Raw genomic sequence first — 22,906 nt, 5'->3', positions numbered from 1 at the left:
TGCGCACACGTGAAAACATATCGTCATTACTTTACATAAGAATATGAAAGCAACACCTATTTACTGCTCATATATATTTTAATTAATGTTTCTGAATTTGTTTTTATTGAATTAATGTTTGTGTGTGCAAAATTAACAATACAATTCATTAATAATACGTGGAATATTAAAACACACGAGGAGACGAGACGACTGCCGGCATTGTTTTTGTTAAAGCTTACAAAACCAGTGATTGATTGGTTCTACATATAAAACTGAAGAAAATAAGACCCTGATTGTAGCTGTAGTAAAATTAATGTAAAAACATTAATATGGTTGTTTGAAGTAACTGTAATGTTATATAATGTTAATAAATGGAACAATATAAGTAGCTAACCATTAATAGTAAAAAAAAAAGTGAGACTGCGCGTATGTAAGTGTGCACATGTGAAAACATATCGTCATTACTCTACATAAAAATATGAAAGAAACACTTATTTACTGCTCATATATATATTGAAGGGTTAAATGTTGTACAGTATTACCCCGCCTAACGCGATTTCACTTAGCGCTTTTTACCGTATACGCGGTGCCTCGCCTGAGCAGAACTTTCACTTAACGCGGGTTTTTTCCACCTATATGCGGTGAGTGTCCGGCTCGAGAGCTATTTTTAGATTCGCCCCACCCCCCACCCTGCCTGACTGCCTGTTTTAGCTCATAAAATTCATACAAATTACCCAGCCAGAATATAATTTACATTGCTGGAATTCTTACAATATGATGATCATTTTGAATATAAACATCATAGATTTTGCATTAGACATACAAATTTTAGATATAAAGTTTATTCTGAGTAAATATGTTATTTTTTGTGCAAAATATATGACATTTGTATTCAAAATATTCCAGGGCTTACAAGGAATCCAGCAATGTCAATTATATTATCCTAACTTTAGTTTGAGGTAATATTTATTACTAAAAAGGTAAATATTCTGGTTTTCCCACACATCTGGTGGGACGGTTGGTGGGGGGTGGAGGGGAGGGAGGGACCGACCGACCATCTGTTGCAGTGTGAAGAATATTTTTTTTTTTATTAACTGAAGATATTTGTTTTAGCTCATAAAATTCATACAAATTACCCGGTCAGAATATAATTTACATTGCTGGAATTCTTATAATTTGATGATCATTTTGAATATAAACATCATAGATTTTGCATTAGACATACAAATTTTAGATGTAATGTTTACTCTTGAGTAAATATGTTATCTTTTGTGCAAAATATATGACATTTATATTCAAAATATTCCTGGTCTTACAAGGAATCCAGCAATGTCAATTGTATTATCCTAACTTTAGTTTGAGGTATTATTTATTAAAATTTAGTGGTTTTCCCCCAAAAATTTCTCAGAGAGGGAAGAGCCGCAGTGTAGTGTGAGAAGAGGGGAGGGAGTTGAGTCCATTATTTGAATGGACATTAACTTGGCGACTGTATTTCTCTTTTCTCTTAAGTATTAATTGTGTGCATGTACCATCATAAAATTAAGATGTTATTTTTACTACAACATAGTTATGTGTCTTCAAAAAGTGGAGTTTGGGGGTCGGGCCGGTTTCTATTGGAATTAATCCCATATGTTCTGTTGTTCACTTAACGCGGATTTCACTTAACGCGGGACCCTCTGGGTTCTATTGACCGCTTTAAGTGGATATATATATATATATATATATATATATATATATATATATATATATATATATATATATATATATATATATATATATATATATATATATATATATATATATATATATATATATATATATATATATATATATATATATATATATATATATATATATATATATATATATATACCGTAAAAGTCCAAAAATCCAGATGCCAGAAATCCGGACCCGAGAATCCGGACTTTTCAAAAAAGAAATTTTTTTTTTTTTTTTTTAGCGGGCTTTTGTGTGTAATTGTGCGCATGCGTGAGCGCCACAGCTGCACAGCGACAACAAGCGACCTCGTGGTCGCCACTTTAAAACGAGCAATCAAACTGTGACAGCATACCGTATATACTCGTCTATAACCTCCCTTCGTTTATAGGTCGACCCTGATTTTTTGACCAAGAAATCGTTAATTCATGATATTCCTCGTTTATAGTTCGACCCACGTTTTTGAGGGTAATGGAACAACAAAACCTTCAGTAAAAACACTACATCCTGTAAACTGAGGCTCACCGTGCCTGAAACACGAGTGCCGAAGGCAAATTGTTTACCATTTATTATTACGACACTTTACACTGAAACGCGGGTAGTTTCAACAAAAATATTGTATATTTCCATTCAAATATTTATTCAAGTCAATTAGGAGGGAATATTATTGTAATACAGTTTCTTAACTAAACCATTCGAAAAGCGATTACGGTAACATCTTTTGAACGAAAGAAAGCGAAAGTCATTGTTTTCGTCACAATTTGATCCCACTTTCCACTGTAATACGTACGTAATTTCAGCAAAAATATTACATTTCCGTGAATGTATTATATCAAGCACAGTATGAATATCATATCATTGTAATATAACAGAATTTTAACCGAAAACTATTAAAAAAATGAGTAACATCTCAAGAACATCGGAAGCTTAGGTATAGTCTTTTGTTTTCGTCATGTATTTTATCCTATTTTACATTGAAATACATCACGTTTCAGCAAAACTACCATTTATTTCCGAAAATATATTCATTCAGGCGCAGTTTAGGTAAAATTTACGAGTGATGTAATAATTTTTTAACTGAAAACGATTCGAAAAACACGTACAAATTTTAGATATAATGTTTACTCTTGAGTAAATATGTTATCTTTTGTGCAAAATATATGATATTTATATTCAAAATATTCCTGGTCTTACAAGGAATCCAGCAATGTCAATTATATTATCCTAACTTTAGTCTGATTTATTATTTATTACTAAAAAGGTAAACAGTCTGGTATTCCCACACATTTATCTAGTAGGGACGTTGGTGGGGGTGGGGGGAGGGAGGGAGGGACCGGCGACCGACCATCTGTTACCGTGTGAAGAATATTTTTTTTTTTATTAACTGAAGATTTTTATTTTAGCTCATAAAATTCATACAAATTACCCGGCCAGAATATAATTTACATTGCTGGAATTCTTACAATTTGGTGATCATTTTGAATATAAACATCATATATTTTGCATTAGACATAAAATTTTTAGATAAAATGTTTAATCTGAGTAAGTATGTTATCTTTTGTGCAAAATATATGACGTTTATATTCAAAATATTCCTGGTCTTACAAGGAATCCAGCAATGTCAATTATATTATCCTAACTTTAATCTGAGGTATTATTTAATACAAAATGTTAAAATCTAAATTTTTCACCCAACATCTCTTGAAGGGAGGATTGGTGGGGGGTGGGGGGGAGGGTTGGGACTGACCGCGCGGTTGGAAGAGGGGGGAGGCAAGGTGGGGTACTTTGATTGACAGATAGTGTCGTGAAGAATATTTTTTTTTTATTAACTGAAGATATTTGTTTTAGCTCATAAAATTCATACAAATTACCCGGCCAGAATATAATTTACATTGCTGGAATTCTTACAATTTGGTGATCATTTTGAACATAAACATCATATATTTTGCATTAGACATAAAATTTTTAGATAAAATGTTTAATCTGAGTAAGTATGTTATCTTTTGTGAAAAATATATGACATTTATATTCAAAATATTCCTGGTCTTACAAGGAATCCAGCAATGTCAATTATATTATCCTAACTTTAGTTTGAGGTATTATTTATTACTATACCTGGTTTTCCCCCAAAATTTCTCAGAGAGGGAAGAGCCGGCAGTGTAGTGTGAGAGGGGGAGGGAGTCGTGTCCATTATTTGAATGGACATTAACTTGGCGACTGTACTTCTCTATTTCTCTTAAGTATTAATTGTGTGCATATACCATCATAAAATTAAGATGTTATTTTTACTACAACATAGTTATGTGTCGTCAAAAAGTGGAGTTTGGGGATCGGCCTGGACTCCATTTCAATTAATCCCATATGTTATGTTATTCACTTTACGCGTTTCTCGCTTTCTGCGGTACCCTCTGGGTTAAATTAACCGCGTAAAGTGAGGGTTAACTGTATATATATATATATATATATATATATATATATATATATATATATATATATATATATATATATATATATATATATATATATATATATATATATATATATATATATATATATATATATATATATATATATATATATATATACAATAAGGTAAAGAACATGGATAATAAAAACAGTTCATACATTTGTGGTAGCTATTGTGCAATCATGGGAAGGGAAGAGGAGTGTTGGTGATGATGTTGAGCGGTGGTAATGTTGGTGAATGTTAATGGTGATGCTGAGTGTTGGTGGTGATTATGGTGATTGTTTTGTTGGTGATGGTAAGTGTTGGGGGTGGTGGTGATGAAATGACCCACGTGCTTGCGTGTTGCTCACCTGAATCACGAGAAGGGGACGGGGGTGCAATGCTGGTATCTCTCAAACTCTTACCAACTGGGAGCTGTGTTGCTGTTATTTTTCAACTCATATTTTTGGTGTAGATACAGCAATAGTAGGTAGTAGGCAGCTCCCAAACAGGGAGGTACTACTGCCTGGGAAGGTATTGGAAGCATAATGTATTGTCTAATGGTAGACCCTGCTGCCATATGGCATCAAAAAAATTGTGACCAAGTCCCAGGTTGCTGATCTGACATTCTTCCTCATTTTCACACAATTGCAGGATCTCAATTGTTTCTCTTACTTCGACAACACAACATACATACCAGTATATTGTTTCTCACTTTTGATCTTTTTTTTCTTTATTATAATTATTATTACAGTGTTGTTATTATCATTATGAATTTATTTTATTTTTAATTTTGTATTTTTTATTATAAATTTTATTCACTATGAATTATTATTATTATTATTATTATTATTATTATTATTATTATTATTTTTATTATTATTATCATTTTCATTATTATTATTATAGTTGGGTCTTCATTTACGCGGCCAATTGAACCCGCAGAGTACCGCGTAAAATGAGAAACGCGTAAATGAAATAACAGAACATATGGGATTAATTGAAATAGAGACTGGACCGACCCCGAAACTCCACTTTTTCTGACACAATACGTACCTTGTAGTCAAAATAACATCTTAATTTTATGATGGTATGCACACAAAATTATTAATTGAGAGAAATATCAATAATATTAGGTTTTTAACACTTACATTAGTAGAAAAGATGGCTGGGCACACGGGGATGGGGGGTTGGTTCTGAGGCAGAGGGCAGATTATTGGCCCTGACCTGTATTACTTGTATCAATTGTATCACTATCCACCACAGAGGCTTGCAGGGCCTTTTTGTCAAACCCCTCAAAGTACATATAAGTCCATATGCTCACTGTCACTGTCACTATCACTGACTTGGGCCTGCTGTGGTGGGTGGCGGGTGAAGAACTCGATAATGTTTTAATGACTGGGCGACTTTGTGCGCACCCTGCCCACGCCGCTTCCCGTGTAAATAACCAAATTTGCCACGTAAATCAAGCATTTCAATTCTGGCAAGGCACCACGTAAATGACAAAACGCGTAAACGAAAACCGCGTAAATCCAGACTGAACTGTATTATTATTATTATTATTATTATTATTACGGTATTATTATTATTATTATTATTATTATTACAGTATTATTATTACAGTATTATTATTATTATTATTAATATTATTAGTCTTTCGTGGGGGACTCTGTCGAAGGCTTTGCTAAAGTTGAGATATACCACATCATAATGGCAAGGATTTCGTTCTTTAATTCATCCCTCTTAGTTCTCAATAGTATTTAACTCCCAAAATAAGTTTACAAATAATAAAATCTATACATACATTCTGTTGAGCCGTGAAAACTGTGGATTCCTTGCAATGCAGACATGTTCTCTAGCTGTGTTGAGGGTTTTCTGCAGCATATCTATCTGCTTTTGTAAGATTTTTCCAGTTATGACACCATCCTGTGACTTGGCAACAGTGGGCAAGATCTGAGAGAGGGTTACCAGAGGGAGGGGAAGTTGACCTACTTCCTTCTGTTCTTCATGTTCCTTGGTCATAGCTTCCAAGTAACTCTGCAAATGGTAAAAGTTTAGTGTTCTATAGCTCATTATTTTTAGAGAAAATCTGTCAAAATTTTGAAATGACAGTAAAAAATAGTATGAAAATACATTTCAGAGATGTGATTGGGTCTTGGAGAGAAAAAAAAAAAAAAAGAGCTGAGGGTCCAGGGAAACACCTTCCCGGGAAGTTTTTACCATATTTAACTTAATTTCTCATTATTACTCATTTCGTGAGTGCGTAATAGTTAAAATACACAGTACCCAAAATCAAACAAGTACTGTATGTTTATTGCAAGAATACTTTTCATTCATATTGTCTTAAGAATTTAAAATATTTAGTTGTTACTAAACTTGAATTTGTTTCATATTTTTAATTGTGCACCATTATTAAGTAAAAATAAACTAAAAGGTAAGCTTTTTTAAACTGTACTGTGTGAGAATTGAAAATTTAATGTACCAGCAACTGGGTGTCAATAGCACATGTAGTACAGCATGCCCTTCAAATTCGCTGGGGTTAGGTTTTCAAAATGGTAGCGAATTGCAAAATCCGGGAATAACTTTATTGATCCAGGGGGGGTACATTTATACTTGTCTTTACCCTTAGGGCAATTATTTCTTTTACAGTACCTGTGCAGTGAACCCTTGAGGACCCGGACTAAATGGGGGAACCACTTGTCCGAAAAAGCTAATTGTTCGAAACTTCAGGTGAATATACTATAAAAAAAAAAAAAAAATACAGTACATATTATCCTGACCACTGGGGTTAGTTATACAGACTTTTTCCTGTGGAAAAGCCATGATTTTGGGCAATATATTGCTGTACTCACTTTGTATTCAAATGTACTACATTAAAGAACTAAAATTGTTATCTCTTTTGCAAACTATGTAAAGTATATAGTACTCAAACTGTTCACTATCTTCCAAGGATTCCAGCAATGCAAGTTGTATTCTGCTAAGTTTAGTCTGTGACATTCTATAAGATAAAAACTTTAAGCCTAAAACTACAGTAGAACTTCGATATAACGAGAGATACGTCCAAGAGAGGTCGCTTTAAACCGAATTCGCACCAAATCAAAGTGTTGTTTCAATGGAATAATTTATTTGGTACTTGAGAGAAACACAAAATACTAAAAAGACTGAAAGTCTACCCAGATGCACCTCAGCCCATCTCTTAGAATAAACAAAACACTGTTTTTTGTAGTATTATGTTAAAACAAACACTCATAAATCAACACAGCTAAAATTAAAGGATGTGAAATGGTCTCTTTACTGGCTGGGACGATGGGGGGGAGGGATGGAGGTGAGGTGATATGTTTGACAGTTGGTGCCAAGGTCTAGTGCAGGGGTGTCAAACTCATTTGCCAAGGCGGGCCAGATTTAATGAGTACTCAGTATGCGGGCCAAGTAACATAACTATGAGCACTTCGCAATCACCTCTTAGGTGAGTAGTACGACAAAATAAGAAAGGTGGATTTAGTCTGCGCTCGTGCGAAACCCTTAAAAACAAACAAATCAAGTGTTTACTTACCTTGATCAATCTTATTGTTTGCTACTGCTGCTTCCTGATAATTGGCACCTCTTGGTATGGACCAGTGCATCAAAGTATGGCACTAACGACTGAGCTGTAGTAACCTTCAGTATTGAATTAAGGTGCACATTAGTAAGTTGAGACCGAAGCCGAGACTTGTTCAAGTTCATCACAGAAAAGAGTTGTTCACAGACATATGTACTTCCGAACATTGACATAATTTTTGAGGCAAAACATTTAATCCTGGGATAATCTGGACCAAAATATTGATAAAATGAGCCAACATCAACACTCGAAAACTTGTTACTCTACACAGAATCACACTGGAGCTCATTGGTGGTGATGATGATCGAGTATATTGTTCTAGGAAACAGCGGACTATTTTATTCAGAGGAGGGATACACTCACTATTTAGTTTTAGCTCCTCATGGTAAGGCTGGAGCAGCAAATGGGCCTCATGCAAGAGTGTGTCGGGCCGCATGTTTGACACCCCTGGTCTAGTGCTTATTTATTTATCTGTCCTTAAGAGTGACTTTAAGTTCTTCTCTTATAAAATGTCACTAAACTGACATGGGAGAATATAATTAACATTGCTGGAATTCCTATAAGATAAGTGATTAATTTGAATATAAACATGCTATAGCTCGCATTAGACATACAAATTTTAATTCTAATTTAAGAATTTTAGTACAAAGAGCAAAATTTTTTATCTCTTGTTCAAAATATATGAAGGTTATATTCAAAGTATTCGCTGTCTTGCAAGGATTCCAGCAATACAAATTATATTCTCCTAACTTTAGTCTGTGACATTATATAAGATAAAAACTTTAAGCCTAAAACACCAAACCCTGGCTGGGAGGGGAGGGGAGGGGAGGGGAGGGGAGGAGGGGAGGAGGAGGAGGGGGGAGGGAAGTGACAGTGACATGTTTGACAGTTGGCGCCGAAGGTCTAGTTAAGTATTTATTTCTTTATTTATGTCCTTTAGCTTGAGTTTAAGTTTTTTGCTTATAAAATGTCATAGAAGTGACCGGGGAGAATATAATTTACATTGCTGGAATTCTTATACGATAGTGATTAATTTGAGTATAAACATGCTATAGTTTGTACTAGACAATTTTTTTTAATCATTTAGTACATTATTTTGAGTACATGTACAGTACAGCTTTGCCCTTAGGACAATGTAACGTGCCCAGAGAAACATTAGGCGCAAAATTTTAAATATGATGCACCAGATTGACTCGCGCAAAATAGGAAAGATTCGCTTTAAATTAAAACATTGTCCTTAATTGTGGGTGTCACTTTAAATCAATAATCTTAAATTGAATCGCTTTAAATCGACGTTCTACTGTACCTTCACCCTGGTTGGAAGGAGTTGAGGTGTTGACAGCCAGTGGCAGGGGGGAAAACGGGGGGGTGAGGTGAAGTATTGACCAGACGGCGGGGAGATTACCCAGTGCGTAGTTATCAGTCATATAGAGGGAGTTTAAGTTTGTCGCTTATAAAATGTCACTGAATTGACTTGGCAGAATTAGTGACTGCGTTAAGATGACCTCACCTTCCCACCCAGATTCAGGAGACCACCAGTACAGTTAGGCAGTGCATGTGCTGACATGAGGTGGTTCTCTGAGAACTCATTCCCAAAGAAACAAAAAGTGCACCTTAAGTTTTTCAGTTTCTAAAATCTCTTGATGGTTCCTTCCCAAATGCAGAAATTGCATAAAGGATTTTGTTGACAATTCCAGTCACAGTTGAATCAGGAGAGCAAAGTTTTTCCAAACTTAAATTAATAAAAAACTATCTAAGGACGACTATGTCTCAAGAGAGGTTGAGTGGACTGGCTATGATTTCCATCGAAAAGGAATTGGCAGCAAGTTTGGATTATCAGGATCTGATAACAGAGTTTGCTGCCAAAAAGGCGAGGAAGGTGAATTTGAGAAAGTAGGCAGCTGTGAATATACTTAGGCATGAAAATAAACCTGTTCTTTATTTCCATGAAAACATACTGATGTTTAAGTTGACAAAATTGTTAAATAAACAGGTTCAAAATATAAGTGATGCAAATTTCACTCCTTTTAGTTTTAGACTACAGGTACACCACAGATTTTCCGGCACCCTTGGTTCCAAAGCCTTGCCGTATTATCCGTTTTGAAGGACAAACCAAGGCCACATAATAATAATTCAACAATACACCTCTGACCCACTAATGATACACCTCCTGTGTCTCTGAAGCACCATGGACTGCTAGAAACTTAAATTTAACAAATAGTAAAAGTAAATTAAATGTGAATTAAATGATTAATTGAATTACATTCGTATATATGATACAAATTTATTACCATCAATGAAACAGGATTATTAATTAAACACCTTTCTTAGAAGCCATACCAAAGGCTAAATGTAAGCAAAATAAGCTAAGAATTGCACAAAATCAAGGGATCACCACCAACAACTGCAGTGTAAATAATTAAGTGAGTTTGTGCCACACTGAACACCACCTGTGGCCACCCAGTAAATTAGTCTGGCAGTCGCGGGAATTTCAAGTGCCAGACCGTCAGTTCCAGAATATTGGTGGTATACTGTACCTGTATAACATTGTAAATTATGACTGCATATGGTTGTTACAGTTCACAAATATAAGATATACAAATTTATCTTCTTTTAGAATATAAATTACTGTATAACACAGTAAATTACATAATACGCACATCCTTCAGCCTTCATAGGGTAAGGATGTGTGTGCAGTAGTCGGCGCTGCCTGCTAACGCGGCCGTGGTCTCTTGACCATGGAGATAGCTGCCAGCCCGGTCTGTCGGGCCCTCCCCTTCCCCATCTCCTCCTTCCCATCTGGATTTATCAACATCCTCACACCAACTGTACAGTGCAAAGATTGACGATCAACCCACAAGTGATATACAGTCAACCCTCGTTAATTCGGACTAATAGGAGGGGGGGGGGGAGGGTGTCCGTTTTAGCCGATTGTCCGAATTAACCGATTTAGGTTAGGTTAGGAAATATAGTACTGTATATACAGTATTACCCCGCCTAACGCGGTTTCACTTAACGCGTTTTTCCATATACGCAGTGCCTCGCCAGAAGCGAACTTTCACTTAACACGGATTTTTTCCACATATACGCGGTGAGTGTCCGGCTCGAGACGCTATTTTTAGATTTGCCCCACGCGCCACCCGCCCGCCTGCCTGCCTGTGCTTCTCGCCTCTCCCTCCTCCTCCCTCCGCTTGGGCAAGCGGCGCGGTAAGGTTGTGCAGTGTGTGTCTTTGTTGCGTTATCACTGACGTCATATGACGTATCGGACTGTGATTGGCCATGCATCCCTACCCCCCTCTGCTGCTAGCTGTAATTGGCTTAAAGTATTATGACGTGACCACCCGGGGGAGGGAGGGAGGGAGGGAGGGAGGAGACGACGCTTGACCTAGCCGCGGCAGTTTCATCCCTCAAGGCCACACCGTGTAAACGCGCATCCATTGTTCCGTAAAATGGCTTCCGCCGGACCACCACCGCCACCAGAGAGAGACCTTTCCTTACCTGGACCCAGCGGCACTAAGCCAAAGAAGACACGACGTTCCTTAAGCTACGAGGTGAAGTACCAAATTGTTCAAGATTTGGAGAAAGGAACACGGCAAATTGATCTCGCGCGCCAGCATGGCGTCAACGAATCTACGATTCGCACGATCAAGAAGGATGCAGCCAAGATCAAAGAGCACATGAAAATCACAAAGTCTGCAGGTGCTTCATCTATCAGGTATTGCCAGAACAGGGTGCTGGCAAAAGTGGAAAATTTGCTGGTGAATTATTTGATTCGTCAGGCGCGACGCAACATGGCGGTGGACACGCGCTCAGTGCAGGAGTACGCACGTGAGCTATACGCAGCAGTGTCACGTAAGCTGGGAATTGCAGAGCCCAAACCAATCAATGCTTCCTCTGGTTGGCTGCATAGGTTTAAGAAGAGGAACAAGATCACCAACATCAACATTGGTGGTGAGGAAGCGAGTGCTGACCGTGTGGAAGCTAGAGATTTTCCTCCGTTCTTACGTGAGATTATGGAGGAAGGACAGTACACTGACGACCAGGTGTTTAACATGGACGAATCTGGTCTTTTCTGGAAAAAGCTACCTTCCAAGACTTTCGTTGTCCAGTCTGCCAGCAAGGTAAGGGGTCGGAAGTTGCAGAAGGAACGCATCACTGTCCTGTTTACCACCAATGCCTCCGGTACCTGTAAACCAAAGTTATCGGTGATTCACACAGCCCGCAAGCCGCACGCCTACAAGAATATGGACATGAACAAGCTTAATGTCCACTGGCTAACCGCACGTAAGGCGTGGATGTCCTCTTCTCTGTCCCTCTTCTGGTTTGACAACTGTTTTGTTCCCGACGTGAAGAAATTCTGCGAGCAACAGAATGTTTCATTCAATATTTTGTTGCTCCTTGACAACACACCTGGACACTCGCCCCTACTTATGGATCGTCACTCCAACGTAAAAGTGGTCTTCCTTCCTCCCAACACTACGTCATTAATCCAGCCCATGGACCAGGAGTTGATCTGCAATGTGAAAGCTGCGTACTCTGCAAAGAAGTTCAAGCTCCTGAACGACTCTACCAACACCAAGGATGAGTTGCGTATGCTGGGTGACACCGACAGCGAGAGCAAAAGCGACGAGGACAAGGAACAAGAGGTGGTGGCTCAAGAACTTCTCGTCAAACAATTTTGGAAGAAGTTTAACGTTAAACAAGCAGTAGACTTCTTGGTGGAGGCATGGGATCTGCTGACTATTGCTACGATTCGTCACGCATGGTGACATGTGTTGCATGGCATACCAGGTGAGAGGAGGAGTGAACTTGTGACTGGTGAGGTTCAGACTGTTGCAGTAGCAGTGGACCTTGCCAGAGAAGCTGCGCTCAATATTACAGCTGAAGGCTTCTCCGAGACCACCAACGAAGACATCCTGGAGGTGATCAGAGATCCTGAAGTGACTGCCGACGAGATGTTGGAAGAAGAACACGTCAGTGAAGAGGAGGAAGAAGGTGCGTCATTCTCCGAAGAACACAGTTTAAGTCATAGTGATATTAAGTGTGCCATAGAGTTTGCAGAGAAAATGAAGTCCGTCCTTTCCCGCGACAATGACGATGACCGCTATGAAGTCTTCCATACCCGGCTGGTGCAGGCTATGGAGCCGTACATCACGGTGTACCAAGACAACATAAACACCAGCCGTCAAAAAAGCATAACCGAGTTCTTCGCCCGCAACCCACCACAGCCAGCCCAAGCCAGTGATAGTGACAGTGAAGTTGACTTTGAGGGATTTGTCAGGGAAGCCCTGACAACTGTAAGTGACAGTGATAGTGATTCACCTAGTAATGGTGATTCACCTGAGGGCCAGTAATCTGCCCTCTGCCTCGGAACCAGCCTCCATCCCCGTATGCCGACCCATCTCTTCTACTACCGTAAGTGTTCCACCTAACTTTTAGTTTCTCTAACCTAACCTTTATTTTTCCTATGTTAACCTTTATTTTTCCTAACCTAACCTCTTCTATATTACTTGTTTTTTCATACCATCATAAAGTTAAGATAAAATTTTCACTACAACATAGTTATGTGTCGTCAAAAAGTGGAGTTTGGGGGTCGGGCTGGTTTCTATTGGAATTAATCCCATATGTTCTGTTGTTCACTTAACGCGGATTTCACTTAACACGGTACCCTCTGGGTTTTATTGACCGCGTTAAGTGGGGTACAACTGTACAATGTACGCTGAACATGATACACAGTAACAAAAATGAAGGAAATACTGGACTGTAAACATCATATAACTAGCTATATAAAACATTACAATGTTAATTTCATTTACCTTTGGTAGATGACACATTCCATGGCGATTTCTAAATCGCCATAACCACCCGTCATTAGCTTCGAAATTCTTGATGCCCATATGACTTGCTAGCTTAACAGCAGCAGCTTGTATTTCTACACCACGGACGACATTACCACAGGATCGTTGCTGCACAAACCACTTCGTCACTGCCTCCTCAAGATTTGTATCTTTTGCCACTCTCATACGCTTCCTTGCACCAACAGATGATGATTTAGAAGTTGCATCAAAATTATATTTCAAAGAAAATGCAATGAGTTTGTCCTTAGCCTTGCGTATGTCCCAAACTGTTTGCTTTTTAACACCATACTCATCACAAACTCTAGACACCGAAGCACCAGCCTCTAACTTCCTTATAAGTTCCAGTTTCTGGTTCACAGAAAGGGTCACATACTTCCTCTTCGGCGTTTTACTCCCCCTTGAAGACATGATGTAAAATACAAGGCTGAAAGATGCCTCATCACTGAGATATCAACGAAAATTGCAGGGCATCACAACACTGATACTCGAATATGGCGCTAGGTCAACAATGACTGGCGTGACTCACGCGCGCACAAGACCACCGCGTGATCCATCTATCGGAGAATCCCAGAACCATAAATTTGGTATGGACTCGTCTATAACCCTCCCTCGTTTATAGGTCGACCCTGATTTTTTTACCCAAAAATCGTTAATTTATGATATTCCTTGTTTATAGGTCGACCCAAGTTTTTGAGGGTAATGGAACAACAAAACCTTCAGTAAAAACACTCTACGTCCTATAAACTGAGGCTTGCTGTGCCTGAAACACCGAGTGCCGAAGGCAAATTGTTTCCCATTTATTATTACGACACTTTACACTGAAACGCAGGTAATATTTATTCAAGTCCATTAGGAGGGAATATTATTGTATACAACAGTTTTTTAACTGAAAACCATTCGAAAAGCGATTACGGTAAAATCTTTTGAACAACGAAAGAAATCGCAAGTCATTGTTTTCGTCATGATTTTATCCCACTTTCCACTGTAATGCGTATGTAATTTCTACAAATATATTACATTTCCATATTTATTTCTGAGAATATATTCATTCAGTCACAGTTAAGGTAAAATATACTTGTGATGTAATATTTTGATGAAAATACCCGGTATTTAGAAATACAGTATCGTAGTTTTCTTTTGTTTCAAATTTAATTAACAAAGATTGATGTTTCAAATGCAATGAACAAAAATTTATGTATCTATAGATAAACTTAAAAAAATGAATACTTTATGTTTTACATCGTCCTGTGCTACCATACCATGCATTTGACTACTTTGGGCTTGCTATGATGACGCAAGAGATCTGTCATGGCAACTGTACCGACACTCACAGCTGGTGGTGGGTCGTTTCCATTGTTTACTGGTAGTTACTGGTAAATATTTTTCAACCTAACGAAACTATTACCCGTTTAGAGGTCGACCCGCAATATTTTGCCAAAAAATTTGGGGTCCACTAAACATGTAGCTATGTGTGTGTATGTTTATTTGAGTGCCCCGTCATAGGAGTCCGTTTTCTCTCGCTTCAGGACGCCTGAGTCTTCCGTTTTCTCTCTTAATCTTAGAGTGCACCAGAGACTTTGTGAATCCTTAGTGATGACACAGAATTTGAACTTGCAACCCCAATTGCAACTGGGACAATCCCAGAACCAGAAATTTGATACGGACAGTTCAGATTTCGTCCGATTTATCCGAAATCTGGATTAAAGAGGTCCGAATTAACGAGGGTCAACTGTACAAAAGTGGCAATTTCAACTCGAAGGAAAAGCACAAAAACACAGCAATACTGAGTGTGGCTGGATCTGACCTAACCTGGCCTGACCTCAAGGCTTCACCTGACCTAACCTGAAGGATGGACCACACCTACATTGCCCCAAGCAACTGTCCTGGCCACGTGGCTACACACCTGCCCAACCACATCTAACCCATAAGAGCATGAACTGATTGCTACAAGAACAGCCCAGTCTCAACCATTGTAAAAATTATCAACACCTAATTATTATACAGGTACTCCCCCACTTACAACCGACTCGACCTACAGTGAGTTCTGCTATAACGCGTGTTTTGATAACGCGAATTTGCTCTAACGCGATTTATGAATTAGGAACGATATTTGTATAACGCGAACGCTTGTTTGCTATAACGCGATTTTTGCTTACTATTTCTCCAATTTTGTGGTATTAACTGTGAATATGGTAAAGAAGAATATCAACAAGAAGCGTTCTGGTGATAGAATTCCCGGTGATGATCATAAAAGAAAGGATATAACACTTGAAGAGAAGCTCGATGTTATCAACCTCAAAATCACCCTTCTCCCCCATCAAGTTACATTCATATTTTTTCAAGGTAAAGTGTTACATTTACTGTATGATTTCATTATTAGATATGAATGTAACATTTATTTAGACTGTGCTATCCTTTGTGTTAGGCGAACTACTAAATTTTTTCGATTTCGAGTAATCTGCACCTAACCCTATTTTCTCCATAAGCCCTGTTATTTCTATTACGCGATTTTCTATAACACGATATTTTACAAGAACACAATTATCGCGTTATAGCAGAACTACCTGTATGTCCATCCGCACTTACGACCTGAACTGACCGTAACGACCGTCCGCACATACGACTGCACAGTCGGGACCAAAAATTTTTTCAAATGACGCGCGCATTTTCTATACCGAAACGTTTCCGTCTTGGATGAGAGAGTGGCTTGGGTCACCGCGTGGGTACAGCTTCCACTCAGTGGAGCGCTTAGTTGGTGTTTGGCTATCGTATCCTATACTGATCGCGCTGTGTACTTATGTTATTATCGTATTTAATTGACTTTAAAATGACTGGAAAGAGTACAAATGAGAGTGCTGGTGGTGCTCAGAAGAAAAGGAGACAGGCAATTACTTTTGAGATGAAAATGAAGATAATAATGCAGTATGAGAATGGAAAAACTGTAGCAACAATCTCACGCGACCTAGGTTTCTCGCACTCGACCATATCCACTATTCTGAAGGACAAGGAACGTATTCGTGATGTAGTGAAAGGAACAGCACCTATAAAGGGAACTATAATTACAAAGAAAAGACAAGGTCCTATTCACGATATGGAAAAATTATTGGTGATATGGATAGAAGACCAAATACAGAAGGGTGTACCCTTAAGCCTTCTAACATTACAGGCTAAAGCAAGAAGCCTGTTCCAAAGCCTGAAGGAGCAGGCAGGAGATGAGTGCGACCAAAGCTTCACAGCAAGTCATGGGTGGTTTAACAGATTTAAGAACCGCTACAGTTTACATAATGTTTAGGTGAGTGAAGAGGCAGATAGTGCTGATGTTGGTGCTGCCGAAGCTTTTAAGGAGGAGTTAGATGAAGTGATTGTGGAAGGAAATTATTTGCCTGAGCAAATATTCAATGTGGATGAAACTGGATTATTGTGGAAGCGCATGCCTGAGCGGACATACATCCACAAAGAAGCGAAAACAATGCCAGGAGTCAAGACATTCAAGGACAGAATTACACCTCTGTTGGGGGGGAATGTTGCTGGTATCAAGATCAAGCCCTTCATGATCTAACATTCAGAGAACCCCAGGGCTTTTAAACATGTCAGCAAGCACACAGTGCCAGTGTTTTATCGCAGTAAAAAGAAAGCCTGGATGACCATTGTACTGTTTGAGGATTGGTTCATGAATTGTTTCATTCCTCGAGCCAAGGAGTATTGTCTGCAACAACAGATTCCATTCAAGATTTTGCTGATTTTGGATAATGCTCCGGGACACCCACCACACCTGGACGACATGGACCCCGATGTTAAGGTAGTGTACATTCCACTTAACACTACCTCTGTCATCCAACCCATGGATCAAGGTGCTATTGCTACCTTTAAAGCAAATTATTTACGTAAGAGCTTCGCTCAGGCTGTTGCTGCTACTGAAGGTGAGAAAACACTCAAGAGAGTTTTGGAAGGAGTACAATGCTTTGTCATGTATAAAGAACATTATTGCAGCATGGGATCAGGTTACAAAACAGTGCATGAATGGAATATGGTAGAAAATACCGAAAAAATATGTAAACAGTTTCAGAGGATTTAATGAAAATGAAGTTATTTCTGAGATTAGTAACAAGATAGTGGAGTTTGGTAAACAGCTTCAGTTAGAAATTGATAATGAAGATGTTGAACAGTTGGTTGAAAGTGTAGCAGAAGAGCTAAGTAACGAAGATCTTATCGAACATCGAACTGGAAGCACACAAAGATGCAGAGGAAGAAGCGAGTCTAAATGTAGAAGAAGGACCTGCATCCCCAAAAAATTTTTCAGTGAAGCAAATGGCAGAGGCATTTGCTACAATTAATAAAGGGATGCAAATGTTTGATGGAATGGATAAAAATTATGGGCGTTTTGCCAAAGTTGACAGAATGGTCCAAGATGCACTTGCTTGCTACAGGGAAATTTATAACGAAAAGAAAAAGCAAACTGTGCAGTCTAAATTGGACATCTATTTTAAGAAGTCCCCCAGTGCTGTCTCCTCACGTCCCACCAGTGCTGCCTCTTCACTCCCCAAAGATGATCCAATACCTTCAACCAGCAAGTTTCTCCTGTACATAAACCTGTCTGAAGACAGTGACATTGATGACCCACCCAGCCCTGTCTCCTCCTCTGCTTCATCCATTTAATATAGTGTCCATGTATCCGGTAAATAGAAAATTATGGGGGCCCCCTGTGCATTCAGCTGACTACATTAAAGGTAAGTGCTCAGTCACACTGTATCCATTCCTCATTATTTATTACTTTTACTGTACTGTATTTCATTGTAGGATTTTTTTTTTGTCCGACTTACGACCTGGATTTGGGTCCCTAACCCCATCGTAAGTCGGGGAGTACCTATAAATATCGCGATTTAGTATATAGCGAACATGGTTGGACCCTATCTCGCAATATATCCCGACCCTACTGTAGCACACTCTTAAACTTTTAAAATATCACTACATACCATTATATTCTAAAAAGAAAACATGAATAAACATTGTCACATAATTTTCCATCATGGCATATGCAAGAAATAATTTCACTTCCCAGATTAACTCGCTCATTTCCCTTCTAATTTAATGATTATCATACTCCAAGTGCTAGTATTGAATCTATAGAATAAATACTAACATTACATATACAGTATTACCCCGCTTTACGCGGTTTCACTTTCCGTGATTTCTCATTTACGCGGTGCCTCGCCAGAACCGAACTTTCACTTTCCGCGGTGCATCTACCCATATACGCGCAGAGTGTCTGGCTCAACGCTATTTTTAGATTCGACCCTCCCGCCTGCTCCCGCCTGGGCAAGCCGCGCGGTAAGGTTGCGCAGTGCATGTCTCTGTTGCGTTATCAGTGACGTCATATGACGTATCGGACTGTGATTGGCCATGCATCCTTACCTCCCTCCACTGCTAGCTGTGATTGGTTTAAAGTAATATGACGTGTCCACCCGCGGGAGGGAGGGAGGAAAGACGACGCCTGACCTAACCGTGGCAGTTTCATCCCTCCAGGCCACACCGTGCATCCATTGTTCTGTGAAATGGCTTCCGCCGGACCACCGCCACCTGAGAGAAGCCTTTCCTTACCTGGACCCAGCCGCCCTAAGCCAAAGAAGATACGACGTTCCCTAAGCTACAAAGTGAAATACCAGATAATTCAAGATTTGGAGAAAGGAACACGTCAAGCTGATCTCGCGCGCCAGCATGGAGTCAACGAATCTACGATTCGTACTATTAAGAAGGATGCAGCCAAGATCAAAGAGCACATGAGAATCACAAAGTCTGCAGGTGCTTCAATGATCAAGTATTGCCAGAACAAGGTGCTGCTAAAGGTGGAAAATTTGCTGGCGAGTTACTTGATTCGTCAGGCGCGACGCAACATGGCAGTGGACACGCAATCCGTTCAAGAGTACGCACGTGAACTGTATGCAGCAGTGTCACGTAAGATGGGAATTGCGGAGCCCAAACCCTTCAATGCTTCCTCTGGTTGGCTGCATAGGTTTAAGATGAGGAACAATATCACCAATATCAACATTGGTGGTGAAGAAGCGAGTGCTGACCGTGTGGCTGCTAGAGATTTTCCTCTGTTCTTATGTGAGGTTATGGAGGAAGGGCAGTACACTGACGGCCAGGTGTTCAACATGGACGAATCCGGCCTATTTTGGAAAAAGCTGCCTACCAAGACCTTTGTTGTCCAGTCTGCCAGCAAGATTCGGGGTCGGAAGTTGCACAAGGAGCGCATCACCGTCCTCTTTACCACCAATGCCTCTGGTACCTGTAAACCAAAATTATCGGTGATTCACACAGCCCGCAAGCTGCACGCCTACAAGAACGTGGACATGAGCAAGATTAATGTCCACTGGCTGACCGCACGCAAGGCGTGGATGTTCTCTGCTCTGTCACTCTCCTGGTTTGATGACTGTTTCATTCCCGACGTGAAGAAATTCTGCGAGCAACAAAATGTTCCATTCAAGATTTTGTTGCTCCTTGACAACGCACCAGGACACTCGCCCCTACTTATGGATCGTCACCCCAACGTAAAAGTGGTCTTCCTTCCTTCCAACACTACGTCATTAATCCAGCCCATGGACCAGGAGTTGATCTGCAATGTGAAAGCTGCATACTCGGCAAAGAAATTCAAGCTCCTGAACGACTGTACCAACACCAAGGATGAGTTGCGTAAGCTGGGTGACACCGATAGCGAGAGCAAAAGCGATGAGGACAAGGAACAAGAGGTGGTGACTCAAGAAGTTCTCGTCAGACAGTTTTGGAAAAAGTTTAACGTCAAACAAGCTATAGACTTCTTGGTGGCGGCATGGGATCAGCTGTCTATAGCTACGATTCGTCACGCATGGAGGCATGTGTTGCATGGTATACCAGGTGATAGGCGGAGTCAACCTGTGACTGGTGAGGTTCAGTCTGTGACAGTGGAATTGGACCTTGCAAGAGAAGGTGCGCACAGTATTACAGCTTAAGGCTTCTCCGAGACCACCAACGAAGACATCCTGGAGGTAATCAGAGATCCTGAAGTGACTGCCGACGAGATGTTGGAAGATGATAACGTCAGTGAAGAGGAAGGTGGTGCGTCAATCCCAGAAGAACACAAATTAACGCATAGTAATATTAAGGGTGCCATCGAGTGTGCAGAGAAATTAAAGCTCTTCCTTTCCAACGACCCTGACGATGACCGCTATGAAGTCTTCCATACCCGGCTGGTGCAGGCTATGGAGCCGTACATCAAGGTGTATCAAGACAACATCAACACTAGCCGTCAAAAAAGCATTACCGAGTTATTCGCCCGCAACCCACCACAGCCATCCAGAGCCAGTGATAGTGAAAGTGACTTTGAGGGATTTGTGAGGGAGGCCCTGACAACTATGACTGATAGTGATGGTGATTCACCTAGTAATGGTGATTCACCTGAGGGCCAGTAATCTGCCTTCTACCTCGGATCCAGCCTCCATCCCCATATGCCGACCCATCTCTTCTACTAACGTAAGTGTTGCACCCAACCTTTATTTTTCCTAACCTAACCTCTTCTATATTAATTGTGTGTGCATACCATCATAAAGATAAGATAATATTTTTACTACAACGTAGTTTTGTGTCGTCAAAAAGTGGAGTTTGGGGGTCGGGCCAGTCTCTATTTCAATTAATCCCATATGTTCTGTTGTTCACTTTACGCGGATTTCACTTTCCGCGGTACCCTGTGGGTTCAATTGACCGCGTAAATCGGGGTACTACTGTATAATATAAACAGTTATTAGTCATAAAAAATGGGAAAACTGGGCGAAACACAGAGCAGCAATGTTGACTCCCAGTGTTTTGATGGCGGGAGCTTCAGCTTGCCCCAGTCGCTGCTAGGTGGCAGCAACTACTGGGCCAGCACATAATTCAAACCCTGGAGGACTGTAGTCGAGTTACGAGTTAACAGAGTTTTTTTACGAATGTGGATTAAAGTCGATTTATGCGGTGAAGGACAAAAATAAAATGTGAATAAAGTCGAGCAACCCAGTGAAAGGGTTAACGTCCCGCTGACTCAGTACAAAGTCGATTTACGCAGTCACAGACTACTTTTTACGGTGTATCACCCTTTCTCATCTGGCCGTACTACGCTCTCTTGGCTCGGCAAAGTCTCAGTGACTAACACCACCCTCCTTCTCTCCCGCCTTCTTCCGTTCCCACCCTCCTCCTCTGCTCCCGCCATACTCCTCCCCTCCCGCCTCCTCGCTTCACTACCCACCATACACTCGCTGTACTACCTCCGCCCATCGGTGAGTACCAATACAAACTTATTAGTTGTATATGCACGCACTATTTTCTATGGAAATGGCAATGATTTTATGTATATGTAATGTATTTCATGGGGCGAAGGGAGGCTCAGGAACGTAACTCCCGTATTTTATCTATTTCTTATGGGGAAAATTGATCCGCTTCACGTGGTTTTGTATAACGTTGCATTTTTAGGAACGTAACCCCGATGTTAAGCGAGGACTTACTGTACAGTGAAACGACGAACAAAGAGTAAAGTGTATGGGGTTATATATATATATATATATAATTGTCTGGTGAGTCGAGCGGTTCATCATGATTTGGCTGAAGGATATAGTACAGTGGTCCCTCGGTTAACGAGCGCCTCGGTTAACGAGATTTCGGTTAACGAGTTACCTTCCATAAGATTCTTAACTTCGGTTAACGAGCAATCCCTCGATTAACGAGTTTCTTACGAGCTGACCTGAACATGTTTTCGCTTGCATTTGGCGGTCCACCAGCTGTAGTATTAGTCCGCCAGTACAGTAATCGGTTCTAGGGTTTAAATTCCTTACCATTTTAGTAAATATCAAGAAGTTTATACTATTCAATAATTTTAAAAGTTTAATATTAAATTTTTTAGTAATTTTAACAATTATTGAACATGCCATCCAGCCTGCCAACACACCATACAGGCGTCAGTCTTTGTGTCTTTTCAGTGGAGGTAACATCTTGCTTGAGACTCTCTTCAACTAAATGCTTTTTTTCTGTGTTTGCAAGCAAATTATTGGTCATTTTGAAATTTATTTTACATATTGACAATATATAATGCCGTGCAGTGTTGATTTAAAGAACATAATCTTGAATTACACCAAGAGAACTAAAATTTTATGGGTGAAATGGCACCATGGGGTGACTTCTCTTCCACCCCAATGCCTTCTCTTCTCCCTTCTCCTCCACCCCCATTCTAATTCCCATCATCATCATCATCATCCAGGAGCCTTCTACATACACACCTCAAAGTAAGTGTACTTTTCTACCTTT

General features: G+C 39.8%; 1 protein-coding gene across 1 annotated transcript in view; it reads right to left on the bottom strand.

Annotated features, from left to right (window-relative positions):
* Positions 1-22,906, bottom strand: part of LOC121855678 (AUGMIN subunit 3-like) — a 122,007-nt gene that overhangs the window by 56,520 nt on the left and 42,581 nt on the right. Inside the window, exon 6 of the mRNA XM_042350752.1 lies at positions 5,949-6,181. Coding sequence (XP_042206686.1) covers positions 5,949-6,181 — 233 coding nt within the window. The remainder of the gene's footprint in view (positions 1-5,948; positions 6,182-22,906) is intronic.

The sequence above is a fragment of the Homarus americanus genome, unplaced genomic scaffold, assembly GCF_018991925.1.
Source record: "Homarus americanus isolate GMGI-L3 unplaced genomic scaffold, GMGI_Hamer_2.0 scaffold14181, whole genome shotgun sequence".
NCBI lineage: Eukaryota > Metazoa > Arthropoda > Malacostraca > Decapoda > Nephropidae > Homarus > Homarus americanus.
Note: the sequence above shows the minus strand (reverse complement) of the source record. Positions and strands in the feature narration are given on the sequence as shown.